Raw genomic sequence first — 12,717 nt, 5'->3', positions numbered from 1 at the left:
ACACAACAAACAATGAAAAACCGCCACAAAAAACAACCATTTAAATTCAATAAATAAGAGCTCACATTTGCAGGATAACACAAAAAAAGAATTTACACCAAAATAAAGACAAAACAATTATATGTTTTTTTAATTATTTTTCAAGATTTATTCTCATTGTTAATCTCGTTTCAAATCAGCGGTCTGAAAATGAGAAGTCCATTGCAGACGTAAGCGTGTCCGAGAGTTTGGTGGCAATCTTGTCTGGAGAAAAGGCAAAACAAAAAAACATGGTAGTTTTATTTGTGCAGTTCTCACGCTGACAAACTAAAGAAAAACTCATTCTGTTTGTGGATTTTCATACAGTAGCATAATAAACCTGGGGTTTAGTATTAGTAGCATCCACAAGTGGTTATTTTTTATATTTCTACAAAACATTTGCTTTTGTAAAAATTGATCAACTTTGGTCAATCGTGCCATTATAAAATTCTTTGCGTTTTCTTTTCAAACTTTTTTTGCCGATAGATCGCAGTGAATGTGAAGCTTTCATCCCATGAACGTATAACAGATTAAATGATGTACAGTAATAAGCGGAGACCATAAATGATACAAACCAGATCTTTTCTGTTGTTTTTTCCTCTTCTTGCTGGCAGCCAGAAGTGCCTGGCCCTGCTGCAGAGGATCTATGTTCAAAATATCCTTCAAATTCGGAGCTCTGGGAGCTGCGTCATTTGCAGGCAAGTCCGTCTTCTTCTGTGATTTTATTTCCACTGTCATTGGTCCAAACTATTTAGAGCGGAAGAGAAAATCAGATGTAAAGCGCAGATTCTATAACCTGCATATGACGGTCATTACAAGGTCATTCATGTGACAAGGGCATTACAAACTGCTCAAATTAAAAGGTTCTCACCTCTGGATCCTGATCATCCTCCATAGACTCAGCTTCATCTTTAAATGCTGGCTCTTCCACTGACCAACCCTCCATTTCTAAATCACTAAGTGGCGCTTCATGACCACCTTGTGTCATCCCAGCGGTTTCCATGCAGAATCCCATTTGGACATCAGGACAAGAGGACTCTAAATAATAACAAAAAGCATCTGGTAAAGTGTTTATTACACATGGTAATCTAATGAATATATGCGTTAATAAAAATGAGATACAACGTGCCCTTTCATGATCTATGACAAAGTTAAAAAGTGCCTAGAAAAAGAATGAAGTAGAGCAGAGCTTTTAAAACTCTCCTTACTATATATTATCATATCACTTCTAAGTTTTCTTCAACACTGGGTACTGATCGCAGAGATTGCAGCCATAATACGTGACGCGCCATGTGCTGTTGTTGTAAATTGTTGAGTGCTGTCTGAGTGATGCGTTAGAGAACCAGGAAAAGCTGCAGGAAAAGTGTGCAAGCAGGTCCTTCTCTGTAGGCTTTTGTATGACCCATCAAAACTCAAGAAAATACAATTCCTACAAAATAATTTATAAAAACATCAAACACTGCTTAAATATAAAGAAGTAAGTTGAAACTGTGCAGTCATCTTTGTGTAAGAATACTGTACTTCCTGTATGACTTCTTCTGGTGCTATTTCTGCAGTGTAGTGGTGTCATTTATTACGTAGCGACACCTATTGGCTATGATGAAGACTGCAGCGGGTCCAACGTGTCTCAACCATCAGAACAAAAAATGTTTGCAAAATGACCAATGTGTTGGGCATTAACAGAGGCTGTGCCGGGAGGAAGCGCAAAAGCCGGGTGTGCAGCAAGCAAAGATCTATGGTGCTAGGTCTCCTCGTGTAGCCGACTGTTTGGGAATCCCCATAAATGTCTGTGTTCTTCAACAAGCTGCCATGCTTTCTGAGAGACGTTAGGGCCACTCTCTCATTTTAGATGGTTCTCAGATGGGGATTTGGCACAGACTGATGCAACGTGAATAAGCACTCGGTAGTACTGACATAATTCAGGCAGTACCTTTAAAGGGGACGTATTATGCAAAAATCACTTTCCAGCTCTTCTCCACTAATATATTTGAATTTGGGGTGCGTACATCTGCGTGCAAAGCTTGTCAGGGCTAGAGGCCCGACTCAAACCGCTGCAGCCCGTTTTCTTCTTAAATATACAAGTCAATGTGGAGACTCGCATCCCAGTGCTTTTATTATTCTTTCAGGATTTGGCCCACTGGTGACTATTCAACATGAACTAAAACTTGAAGATGCACAGTGTGTCCCTTTGCATTCCTCTTAATTGTGCCAAAAGCAACCATGCTTTAAAGTGGACAGAGCTGTTGTTTTTTCAGAAAAACAAAGATGTGAGCGATTCTTCTAAGGAGCAGAGATCCAATTTAGATTGTTCACAATATAGGATCCTCAGGCACCCCTGTTTGTCTGTGATGCTATTAACATAAAGAAAACCATTTAACCGGTAAGGTCAAAAATTTAAATTAAAGTTGTTTTTACCTGCAAGAACCTCCCGATTTCCTTTTTCCAGCTCATCCCAGTCAAAAGCTTTACCCATCTCTGTAACAATCTCTGCACTGACGTGTGTAGGGAGAGTGTGAGTCTCTGGAGGGTGCGTGAAGTAGCTGATCCTTCCACTGAAAAGAAAAACAACAAAAAAAAGACACGATGCAGTGTAAAATACAGTGCTAAAAACACTGGCTGATGGCTGTTTTTGACAACTATAAAGTTTGACTAACCCTGTCCAGTCCATCAGTACGCTCTTGGCTGCTTTGTCAGTGTCAGGCAGTCCTCCCTTCCTTAGTTTGCCTTGTCGTCGGGCAAGCAGTGCCAAGAACTCCAGAGCTGTCTGAAAGTCTGGAACGCCATAGTGCTCCATGATCTGCACAGACACCCAAGCTGATGTAAAGTCATTTCTTTAAAGACACATTATCACTATGCAAATCACCAGAGATGTGACATGAGGCAACAGGTCATACCTGTGCCTTGTTACACCGTCGGAGGATGGCTTCGACAGGTGGGAGGGGATCGACAAGCTGTTCAATTTTTACACAGTTACGAAGGATCATCGCTGCATCGGTTGTTGATGTTGCCATAACTATACCGGGACAGTCTAGAAGCTTGATATGTTTGTCCAAATGTACTTCTTGAAGACATCTGAAATAAAAATAAAAAGACTTCTAGGATGGCCAAGAAAAAAAAAGCTGTTTTATAAGTATGTTTATTTAAACTGGCAAACAAACCAATCAATTAGTCCACTGGTGGCAAAAAATTTAACTGTCAGCATTTTTGGTGCCAGATCAATCGTGCAGTGCGAGTAATGCTGTAAAACAAAGACTAGTGACAACTTTAAAAAAAAAAAAAAATAATAATAATAATAATAATAATAATAATAATTCTATCACAATAACCTTTGGAGGTTAACAGTTTTTTTTGTTTGGGGCATATAACTTAAAAATAATAATAATAATTTTCTGTGCTTGAGAACATATATGAAGTCAAAATCAACTCAAAAGATCTGAAAAAAAACTCTACTTGACACCTTCTCGGGAAGCAAATTTACAGGATACAGGTATAACGCAGTCCCAGCCCACAGTACTGTTGTCCATGCTCCTCATCTTTATCTCATCCCAACTTAAAGGTTCAAAATAATGCTATATTCACTGTATCTCAGACTTAGGGGAACTCAGTCTCTTTGGTCTTTGTGTTGCCATTAACAGCGAGTTCTCATCAGCAATTATAAAGTTTTCCTCAGAAAGAAATGAGCTGAGAATGCTCTACAAATACTTTAAATATGTTATATCTCTTCAAGGAAACCCAACAAATAAGTGGAGTATTTTCACATTTAGATAGACGGGCATACAACGTCTCCTTCAAAAGATGTGAAAATAAATCATGTCCACCAAAGGTTATTTGGAAATAATAACGATAAACACAAATCTGAGGTGTTGGGGTGCCTGTGTAGTTGCCCATAATCCAACTTTGAGTAAGGAACATTAATTCACGCACAGTGACAACATGAACATTATGATGTACACTTACTTTGTGACACCAGGAGTGGCTCCAACATTACATGCCCGTGCCCGTTTCAGACTGTTGATCAAACTACTCTTCCCTACATTAGGAAAACCTGCAGCACACAAGGGGAAAAATGTTTCTGTTGCACAGCCTGAACACATTCTGCGAGGACACAAACGGAACAAAACCGCAGCAGCTGCTTTGTTACATTGGCTACTGGTTACCAGACAGCGGGGCTTACCTACAACCCCAACAGTGATGGCGGTCTTTATGTCCAGGTTGCGGCAATAGTTGCCAAGTAACTTCATCAAGGAGTCGGCCCCAATGCACGCACTGCTGCTAAGTAGCTCTGAGGTGGCTTGTGTCACTGGCACATTACTGCGTTTCTATCCATTCAGAGAGACACAAAAGTATGTAAAGTGGTGATGTCAAATGCATATTTAATAATCCTTCATATCAGTTTCGATTATCTTTTAACTTGGTAATTAAAATGTAAATGTTTCACTACTCACCAAGTTCTTCGATTGTTGCTGAGTTGAGGCTTTGAAGGCCACAGTGGGAAACTCGTTACGAAGATACTTGATCCACTTTTCCACAATTTCCTTTGACACCAAATCTATAATCAATGCAAAATGTTGAATATTTCACCTAATAGCACCCTCACCCCCATCTGCTCCATTGCCATCTTTCTTACCAATCTTATTGAGGACTAAAACTATCTTCTTGTTAGTTCCACTCTGGATAACTGCCTGTTCCACCTGAGGACACCTGCAGCCCAGAGGGTCACGTGCATCCAAAACTTCCAAAATCACATCAGAAGCGTCAACCACCTTCAAAACAACATTTTAAAAAATTTAACAATTTATATTTGTGTGCTAGTCAACTACTGAAAGTGAATTTCCACAGAGCCATGAAGAGAAAAAAATTCTAAGGAAACAACTTTGCAATTGTGAGATTCAACCGATGTGATAAGAACCGATGCACGGCACTCATCAAAGACCAATGTACCTTTTTAAATTCTCTGTAATACGCCTTTCTTGAATTCTCATTTTCAAAGTTGACATGTTTCTCCAAATTCTGCATCTCTGTCTCCTGCGAGCACAACCAAAGAAAACAGAAATTTGCTGCAACCAACAGTGACAAAATGCAGTGACTCCAACCGAGGCAGGCTTACTTTTACCTTCAGCTCAAACTCTCTTTGTCGCTGCAGGATGTCAGCCTGAAAGCTTTGCAAATTTCTCCTCTTCATCATCTCGTGTTCTCGAGACAGTTTCTGCTTTTCCTGGAGATCTTGAAGCTGGTTAGAAAAAAAGGTGAGTATTGAGAGAGTGGCCTACCTTGAGCATATCATCACTGCCACAGATCTAAAAGAGAGGAGACTTTAGAAGATTTACTCTTTGCTTTCTGACATCCTCCGGCTTTCTGGAGTCCTTGAGACGCTGGACACCTGACTGCTCTGTATTCTTTGGTCGCCCCGAAGCATCACCCTTCCGTCCATCTTTCACCTGCAGGTAACATGAGGCCATTTTAGTACATTAGAAGGCATCAAAGCACAATCTGAAAAGCCACAGCTTCGATGTACTGACATCACTTCTTTAACGTATATCTTTGACTCACAGAGAAAATAATATATGCAAAGCATTCAGGATGACAATAGGTAAAATGTAAAGTAACAAAGAGGTGTAAAAAAAAAAAAAAGTACACAGTCAGAAATGGTTAAAACAAGAATTTATTTCTCAGGGTTTCTCCGCTCGCCAGTGTATTTCACATTTGTGATATCTTACCATCCGGTTTAGACGGTGTTCTGTCAATAAACACTGCGCATCTGTTCTCTTCGTTAATAAAAGGTACCGAAAGTGACACTGAAAACGCTGAAGGCAGGGAATGGAGTGTCCAAACAGGTTTCCCAACAAATTCTCACATGATATGATTCTCATTGTTTTTAAACAAAAAGTGAACTTGTGCTACTGTTATAACCTTCTGTCAAAAACAAAATAGCATACAGCACCAGCAACTGTCACAGACGACTGTATTTGAAACCAGCACAGAGAGTTAGCCACAGATAACGTTAGCCGGGTAGCACTTACCTTTAATTTTCCGAGGAAGCCGAGACGCTTGGCCCGTTTCTGTTCTGTGAATTCAAAAAACGAAAAGTCAGACTCGTTTAAACACACTCAGAGTTACACTGGAGTTCACACGCTTAGAGAAGGCATTGACTACGTACTAGCTTTGGACATGGCTTGACTCCTGCCTTGACAAAGTTCACGTGCATGGCAAGAACGTTGCCATGCGCGTACGTTGACGTCACTGTCAACATCCGGCTCAATATCACAATAAAAGCGTTTCGGCGAGTCTACAGGGGCTCCTGTGTAAACGCAAGTAGGACTTAAAAAAATTCCCACTTTGACCGGGAAACTCCCACCTCTGTTCTGCAGACGCCTCATTAAGGAAGCGAATCCAAAGCCATAATTCAAATTAAAATGCATTTGCAGAAATGCTTTTTCATTTTAAGAATGTGGCTGCATTATTTGACTCATAAATTAAATTAGTAATCAATCATCCCATTTGCATTTTGATTTTCTATTTCAAGAGTGCTCAATCTTTCACTTAATTAAAATGAAAAAGAAATAGACATTTGAGATTTAATTTTCAAAATATGCCCCAGCAAATAGATACCAAAATTCAATTTGAAATGTCAAATTTGAAAATTAAAATGCATTTGCAGAAATGCTTTTTCATTTTAAGAATGTGGCTGCATTATTGGGCTCATAAATAAAATTAGTAATCAATCATTCCATTTGCATTTGCATTTTCTTCTTCAAGACGGAACATTATTGCTTTTTTTCGTTTTCATGGTCTGCCTGGGTGAAGATGGGGGCCAGATGGGTGCCATCTGGTCAGCACAGACCTTCAGGCAGGAGGGTGACACGCCGTCTGGGCCTGGAGCTTTCCTGGTCTTCAATTGCCTGAAGAGCTGACACACGTCCTCTTCACAGATCCTGAGTGTTGGTGAGGGGTCAGTAGGGAGGGGTGAGGGTGGTGCAGGGGGTGATGGGGTTTAATTGATAAATTGATAGGCAATTCTTAATTGATCCTAGTACTGAATGTGAGTGTGCATTGTTGTTTGTCTCTGTATAGGCCCTGTGATGGACTGGCGACCTGTCCAAGGTGTACTCCGTAACTCGCCTAGTGGTAAGTGGGATAGGATCCAGCCACCTCGCGACCCTGAATTTTGTTAGCCGGGTATAAAAAAATAGATCAATGTCCGTCATCCTAACATGTTTGAGGAGCACCTTGGTCTTCATTGTGCTGCTTACACAATGAAGTGTAAGTGTTGTCACACACTCAGGGCTTTGGTCATGTAACCCTAACCCTTGCATACAGAGGGGCTTGCTTGAATATAAAAATATGTGACTTGTAAATGTTAATGGCAGGTTTTGATTTAGAATAATAAAGTTTGTCAAATGCATTTATCTAATGTAAACTAATTTCTAATGCTTAACATGTCATTTTTACATTTACGTAAAATGACATAGATAACGGGCTGCACGTTGGTGTGGTGGTTAGCACTTTCGCCTCTGGGATTGATTCCCAGCTGGGGCTTTTCTGTGTGGAGTTTGCATGTTCTCCCTGTGTATGCGTGGATTCTCTCCTGGTACTCCAGCTTCCTCCCACTGTCCAAAAACATGCATGTTAGGTTGATTGGTGACTCTAAAATGACCCAAGGAGTGAATGTGAATGTACATGGTTGTTCGTCTCTGTGTGGCCCTGTGATGGACTGGCGACCTGTCCAGGGTGTACCCTGCCTCTCACCCAGGGACAGCTGGGATAGGGTCCAGCCAGTCTGTGAAATTGGATTAAGTAGTTATAGAAAATAGAAGATACCTTCTGTTCCTCCCTCTTGTAGAACTATGTAGGCCCTCAAAATTGCACGTGATGATTTCTCACATCCATAAACACAAAATCAGACTAAAAGAAGACCTCAGGTTGTTTCGTGAAATCGATAAGCTTAGTTACGCCAGGCACATTTGCTCCGTAATCTGTTAGCTTTCCGAACTGACAGTTTAGTTGAGGAGGTACATATAAACCAAATCTGGTTTAACGGTTTAATCTGGTGTATTGCCGCTTTTCTAAGATCCAGTTTGTCCTCAGAAACCTGTCACTGATAGGTGAAGCACTGCTCTTTGTGTTATACTGCAGAGTTCTGCTGTGAAACAGTCACACATCTGCTTATGGTAACAGCACTTCCCTACAGTAAGAACTTCCAGAAGCAGGGCAGCAGTGGGCTCCGTAAAAAACTACTTAGGAAGGGCTCAGAGAAAGCAACAATAAAAACAAATGACTCTGTTCATCTGTCTTCCCTACACTCCAGATATAAGTCCGATGGGATCTTATGGCATCTGTGGGAAGCAAACTGAATTTATGAAGACCTCACTCCACAACTACAAAGTCATAATTATCTATTGCTAACATCCTGGTATCAGACACTCGGAGATGTTCTTTTGGATCTAGGACCTGTTTTTTTTTAGCTTATGCAGAGGTAATAAAATCTCAGACTGTTTCAGTTCAGTTAACTGGTTTTAGCTCTGTAGCTCTGTTGGACAAATAAATATTTTACCAGTCTCAGTGGAACACAGACTGGTTAAAGTTTCATAATTAATAACTCTTTGATTAAAGAGGAAAAACAGCAAAAAACAAAACACAAAAGTCCAAATTTAGAATGCGTTAAACTTTATATTAACTTGAAAAAACAGAACACTGATGCATTCATACAATATGATACATTCACTTTACATATACATATTTTGTTTTTTTTCCATTTGCCAGGAAGCTATGTTAAACACAGGAGGTTTATGCAGGAGCCACAGAGGAGACCTCTGTTTTTGATGTGGATACTTCAGAGCCGTCATCCACCTGTTTGCCAAACAGTTGCAGGATGCATGTGCGGAACTGAGGGGGGAAAAGATGAAAATGTATTTTTTAGAAAATGTATCAAAACACATTGGACGAGTTAAGCTAATAAATGCAGCAATGTGCGCACCTGTCGGTTCATGAAGACATAGATGACTGGGTTGTAGATGGTGGCGCTCTTAGCAAAGTATGCAGGTATGGCAGCAGTCAGAGGATGGAAGGCGTATCCAGGGTTGGCTGCAGCAAAGCAGGCAAAGAAGGCATAAGGTCCCCAGCACACACAAAAAGCCACGATCATGACAACCACCATCCTGGATACTTCTCTCTCAGCTTTCTGGGTTGACTCAGATTCCTTCTGCTGCATGGCAACCTGCGGTCCACAAATCAAGTGGGTCAAATTTTGTCGGGCTTTGACAAATGCTCTATAAAGTTATGTTAAAGCACAGTTGGTGGAAGACTTACAGCACGGATGGCCAACCATACAGCAAGGTAGCACAAAATGATGACAGCCAAGGGAAGGATGCAGCATGTAACCATAAGAACAATCATGTAGGACTGGACTCCAGGGTCATCACTGCCACTGAATACATCAGGTCCACAGGAAGTTTTCAGTCCATGGGGCCAATACCTGATAGGAGAAACAGTTTAGTCTTCACTTCATGTTCCAACACTCAAAGTCCACTCTGTATTTCTACTGATCAAAGAATCCTATTGATACGATTGCAAAATAAATAAGCACAGAAAAAGCAGATTAAAAGCAGCAGATAACCTGCTCCATCCAAAGATGGGAGGAGCACACCACACTGAAGCCCAAACCCAGGAGAACACAATTCCACCTGTGGCCCATTTGGCATCAAACTTGACATTTCCAAAAGGTTTGCACACAACTATCCATCGCTCCCAGGAGATGATAGTTAGGGACCAAAGAGCAGCAATACCTGTGTAAAGAAGAAGGATGCTCCGTGAATGTATCATTACAGTTAACAATATGTAGCCAAGAATTCTCTGTGTACATAGAGTGTATATTCTTATGTCATACATAATTACTGTGACTACTTACCACAAACTGAGACAGTGTAGCCCTCAAAGACGCACATTGGGTGTCCCAGAATGAAATATCCAAAATACTGGTTGCACACACTGATGGTGCTGGCAAAAACCGTTTCTCCAAGATCGGCGATAGCAAGATTGACCAAGATCCAGTTCAGAGGGTGACGCAGTTTCTTGAACTTTGCTGTGGCCACCAATACGAGACCGTTGGTGAAGACTGATGCAATCACCACAAAAATCATCCAGAGTGTTGAAACATTGTAAATCCATCGAGGAGCAATGTGGTAGTTGGGTCCCTCGAAGGGATCTGGAAAAACAAGTACAAGAAATCATATTATCATCTCACAAATCAGAATCTTTTGCAGTTTATTGATTCCACATGACCATTTTGTCTTATTTTGTACAGTATAAGAAATGTTACCTTTTGGAGAGAACACCTATCAATATACTTTGTGCTTAAACATATTGTATGTTATTATGTCAACTATAGACTCTACCTGGTTATATATATATATTATATACTTGCAGCATTTTAAAATAATACTTTTGGTCCTAACAACCAAGTTTTTAAAAAATCCTAGATTAAATATAAGTGCATAAGACTAACTGCAGCCTAACTTTACGTCTCATCTGATTCAGATTGTGGTTCAAGTTTCATTCAGTCACAAACATTCTTTAAACTGTATACTCCACTGACAAAATGTGACTGTGAATATTAAAACATTTTCTTCTGAACCAGGTTCGAAATAACTTATCAAAACACAAAGAGATTTTTTCCACCACATTGAGTACTTTTTCTAGTCTGTAATCACTTTTGTTGCAATCCTTCAGATAGTATACATTTGCATCAAATGACTCAAAAGATGGAGTGATGATACTGTACCTTTGGTATTATTGCTGTTTGTGTAAGAGAAAGCAGAACCCCTTGTTGTTTCTTCATTGTAACGCCTGGCAGCAAATGACTGTTTTCCCCACTCCTCTGCCATTCTGATCTGAGATGGAGGTCCTCTGTGGTCGGGTTTTCTTGTTACTTTGAACCTCCTGAGGATGATCGGTGTCTCTCGTCTGACTTTAGCTTTTATACCTGTGCTTTACTGACCTCAGATAGGATTACTTCACAATCATATTATCACCGTGTTGTGCTACTTGGCAGTGACACTTTAAGGCGAGAAAACTTATTTTAAACGGTAATTAAAAGTATCAGCTAATGAGATTAAGACACTGAGCGGATTTCCGTAGGCGGTACATTCATTTGATACATTCTCAAGTATGAGAATGCAAAGAAAAGTATTTACACACTCAGATACATGTGTACATATAAAAATACACTTTCAATATACATATTTTTGGTCTGTAACTTGACATTCAATTAAAATTGTAGGTTAAGGCAAACACTGTGTTCAAGAGTGTAATTAGATATTATGTATGAGGCTGTGGTCTTAAAAACTGGGTAAATGTATGGATCTTGTTTGGCCTGACTGAACAGAAAGGTCTTAAAGCAGATTTAGATGACAACAGGAGATCCACTGCACTGTTATAGAGACAGACTACCCTTGTTGACATACGAGGAGGTAAGACACCTTTAATCCCTCTGTAAAAGAAGATTCACCCCAGAAAATCTGACTTTTTGTGCCACCTTTGAGCTGGCAACTCACGTCACTGTCCGTATGGCCAAGCCAAAGTCGAATAGGCAACACATCCTGATTCATGAGGGTGTGAACCATTTCAACGGTGAAACCACTCATGGAGGGTTTGGGTGGGTAAAGTTGTGCCCAGATTCTTTTGTTTTGGTTTAGTGACAATTAGTAAAATAAAGATAACAATGCTAAACAGAATGCAACGTGGCTTTAATACTAGAAAGTAACAACACAATATAAAGTATATGTTTTCATTACGTAGCTCAGGTGCTTGGACAGACAAGTCAGCACAGGTAATTTGTGGGCCAGGAAGGATGGTTGTTTGAAATGGTAAACCGAAGCCAAGTCCTTCAAGAAGCTTACTGCTGTATAGTTTGTCCTCTCATTAACTGGAAAGACTTAACCCTCTTACATCCTGCTCACCATTTGGTAGAGCACAATTTTCAATGACCATGGCGCATGTCATAGAAAAATTGTGGAAGTAAGTTTGCAAAGCATTTGTGTATGTTATGCCAACACTTTTTTCAAATTTTGATGCTTTTACCATGAAGTGATATCTCAACCATAAGAAAATGTGATCGTTGTTATTCCTGCTCCAAAGAAAGGATAAAATGTGAAGAAACAACATTCATTTGCTTTTTTCTTTCTCAGCTAAGACATCAAAGCAGTAAAAAAAAAAAAAACGTGTCATATTAAATTGAAAGCAATATAAACTGTGTGCGACTGTACAAGAACAAATGTGAACTTTGATGTCCTGATTAGTTTTGAACAGTTCAAAATATCAGAAAAGAATCAGCTGTCCAGTCAATTTGTTCAGCTCTTTGGAAAAAAGCTCACAACATGAGTTTCTTCCAGTATTATTGGGAAATGGCAGAAATCACATTTTCATTTAGATTTTCACTACATAAATGCCATTTTTCTACTGCTACTCCCACTTAGCAAATTAATGTTTTAATGCAAAAAGGTTTGTAAAGGACGGTATATGGGGTGATTTTTCTGAAAATTAATTTTTACAGTTTGCATCATGTTTTTTGTTATATATATATATTTTTTTAAAAGTAACATTTTGAAGGCCTCATGTGTGGATGATGGAATATAGGTCAGGTTGTTCATTTTATTCAAGCTTTACTTTTGTAAAATAGAAAGAAAATTATGCTACTTCCCCTCT

The 12,717-nt window shown here is 39.6% G+C and overlaps 2 protein-coding genes across 3 annotated transcripts; both read right to left on the bottom strand.

Moving 5' to 3' along the window:
* Positions 1-154: 154 nt before the first annotated feature.
* On the bottom strand, positions 155-6,303 carry gnl3l (G protein nucleolar 3 like). Of its 2 annotated transcripts, none has more exons than XM_072382794.1 (15): positions 6,172-6,303; positions 6,039-6,082; positions 5,346-5,456; positions 5,132-5,248; positions 4,960-5,043; positions 4,646-4,781; positions 4,464-4,567; positions 4,193-4,337; positions 3,976-4,063; positions 2,913-3,090; positions 2,673-2,815; positions 2,434-2,570; positions 890-1,056; positions 594-765; positions 155-243 (listed from the first exon to the last, which is right to left on the bottom strand). In XM_072382794.1, exons 1-15 carry the CDS (start codon positions 6,266-6,268, stop codon positions 176-178), a joined length of 1,791 nt encoding a protein of 596 aa, XP_072238895.1. In that variant the 5' UTR covers positions 6,269-6,303; the 3' UTR covers positions 155-175. The 2 variants fall into 2 exon arrangements, with proteins under 2 accessions (XP_072238895.1, XP_072238896.1); XM_072382795.1 differs by having other exon boundaries at positions 6,176-6,266.
* A 2,499-nt stretch (positions 6,304-8,802) lies between these two features.
* On the bottom strand, positions 8,803-10,898 carry LOC140303856 (red-sensitive opsin-like). Its single transcript, XM_072382796.1, has 6 exons — positions 10,796-10,898; positions 9,923-10,219; positions 9,632-9,800; positions 9,325-9,490; positions 8,993-9,232; positions 8,803-8,901 (listed from the first exon to the last, which is right to left on the bottom strand). Exons 1-6 carry the CDS (start codon positions 10,896-10,898, stop codon positions 8,803-8,805), a joined length of 1,074 nt encoding a protein of 357 aa, XP_072238897.1.
* Between the last annotated feature and the right edge of the window lie 1,819 nt (positions 10,899-12,717).

The sequence above is a fragment of the Leuresthes tenuis genome, unplaced genomic scaffold (assembly GCF_036924035.1).
Source record: "Leuresthes tenuis unplaced genomic scaffold, fLeuTen1.0.hap1 SCAF_3, whole genome shotgun sequence".
Classification (NCBI taxonomy): Eukaryota; Metazoa; Chordata; class Actinopteri; order Atheriniformes; family Atherinopsidae; genus Leuresthes; species Leuresthes tenuis.
This window is presented reverse-complemented; position numbering and strand designations above follow the sequence as displayed.

What these genes read in the sequence shown, in the direction of transcription:
- LOC140303856 (XM_072382796.1), bottom strand. Translation starts at nt 10,898, where the DNA reads ATGGCAGAGGAGTGGGGAAAACAGTCATTTGCTGCCAGGCGTTACAAT. An exon ending in CTACACTGTCTCAGTTTGTG is followed by an intron (nt 9,801 to 9,922) that starts GTAAGTAGTCAC and finishes TTCTTTACACAG; the next exon opens with GTATTGCTGCTCTTTGGTCC. An exon ending in ATGTCTTCATGAACCGACAG is followed by an intron (nt 8,902 to 8,992) that starts GTGCGCACATTG and finishes TTCCCCCCTCAG; the next exon opens with TTCCGCACATGCATCCTGCA.
- gnl3l (XM_072382794.1), bottom strand. Translation starts at nt 6,268, where the DNA reads ATGTTGACAGTGACGTCAACGTACGCGCATGGCAACGTTCTTGCCATG. An exon ending in CATCACTGTTGGGGTTGTAG is followed by an intron (nt 4,064 to 4,192) that starts GTAAGCCCCGCT and finishes TGTGTGCTGCAG; the next exon opens with GTTTTCCTAATGTAGGGAAG. An exon ending in AAAACAACAGAAAAGATCTG is followed by an intron (nt 244 to 593) that starts GTTTGTATCATT and finishes CCTTTTCTCCAG; the next exon opens with ACAAGATTGCCACCAAACTC.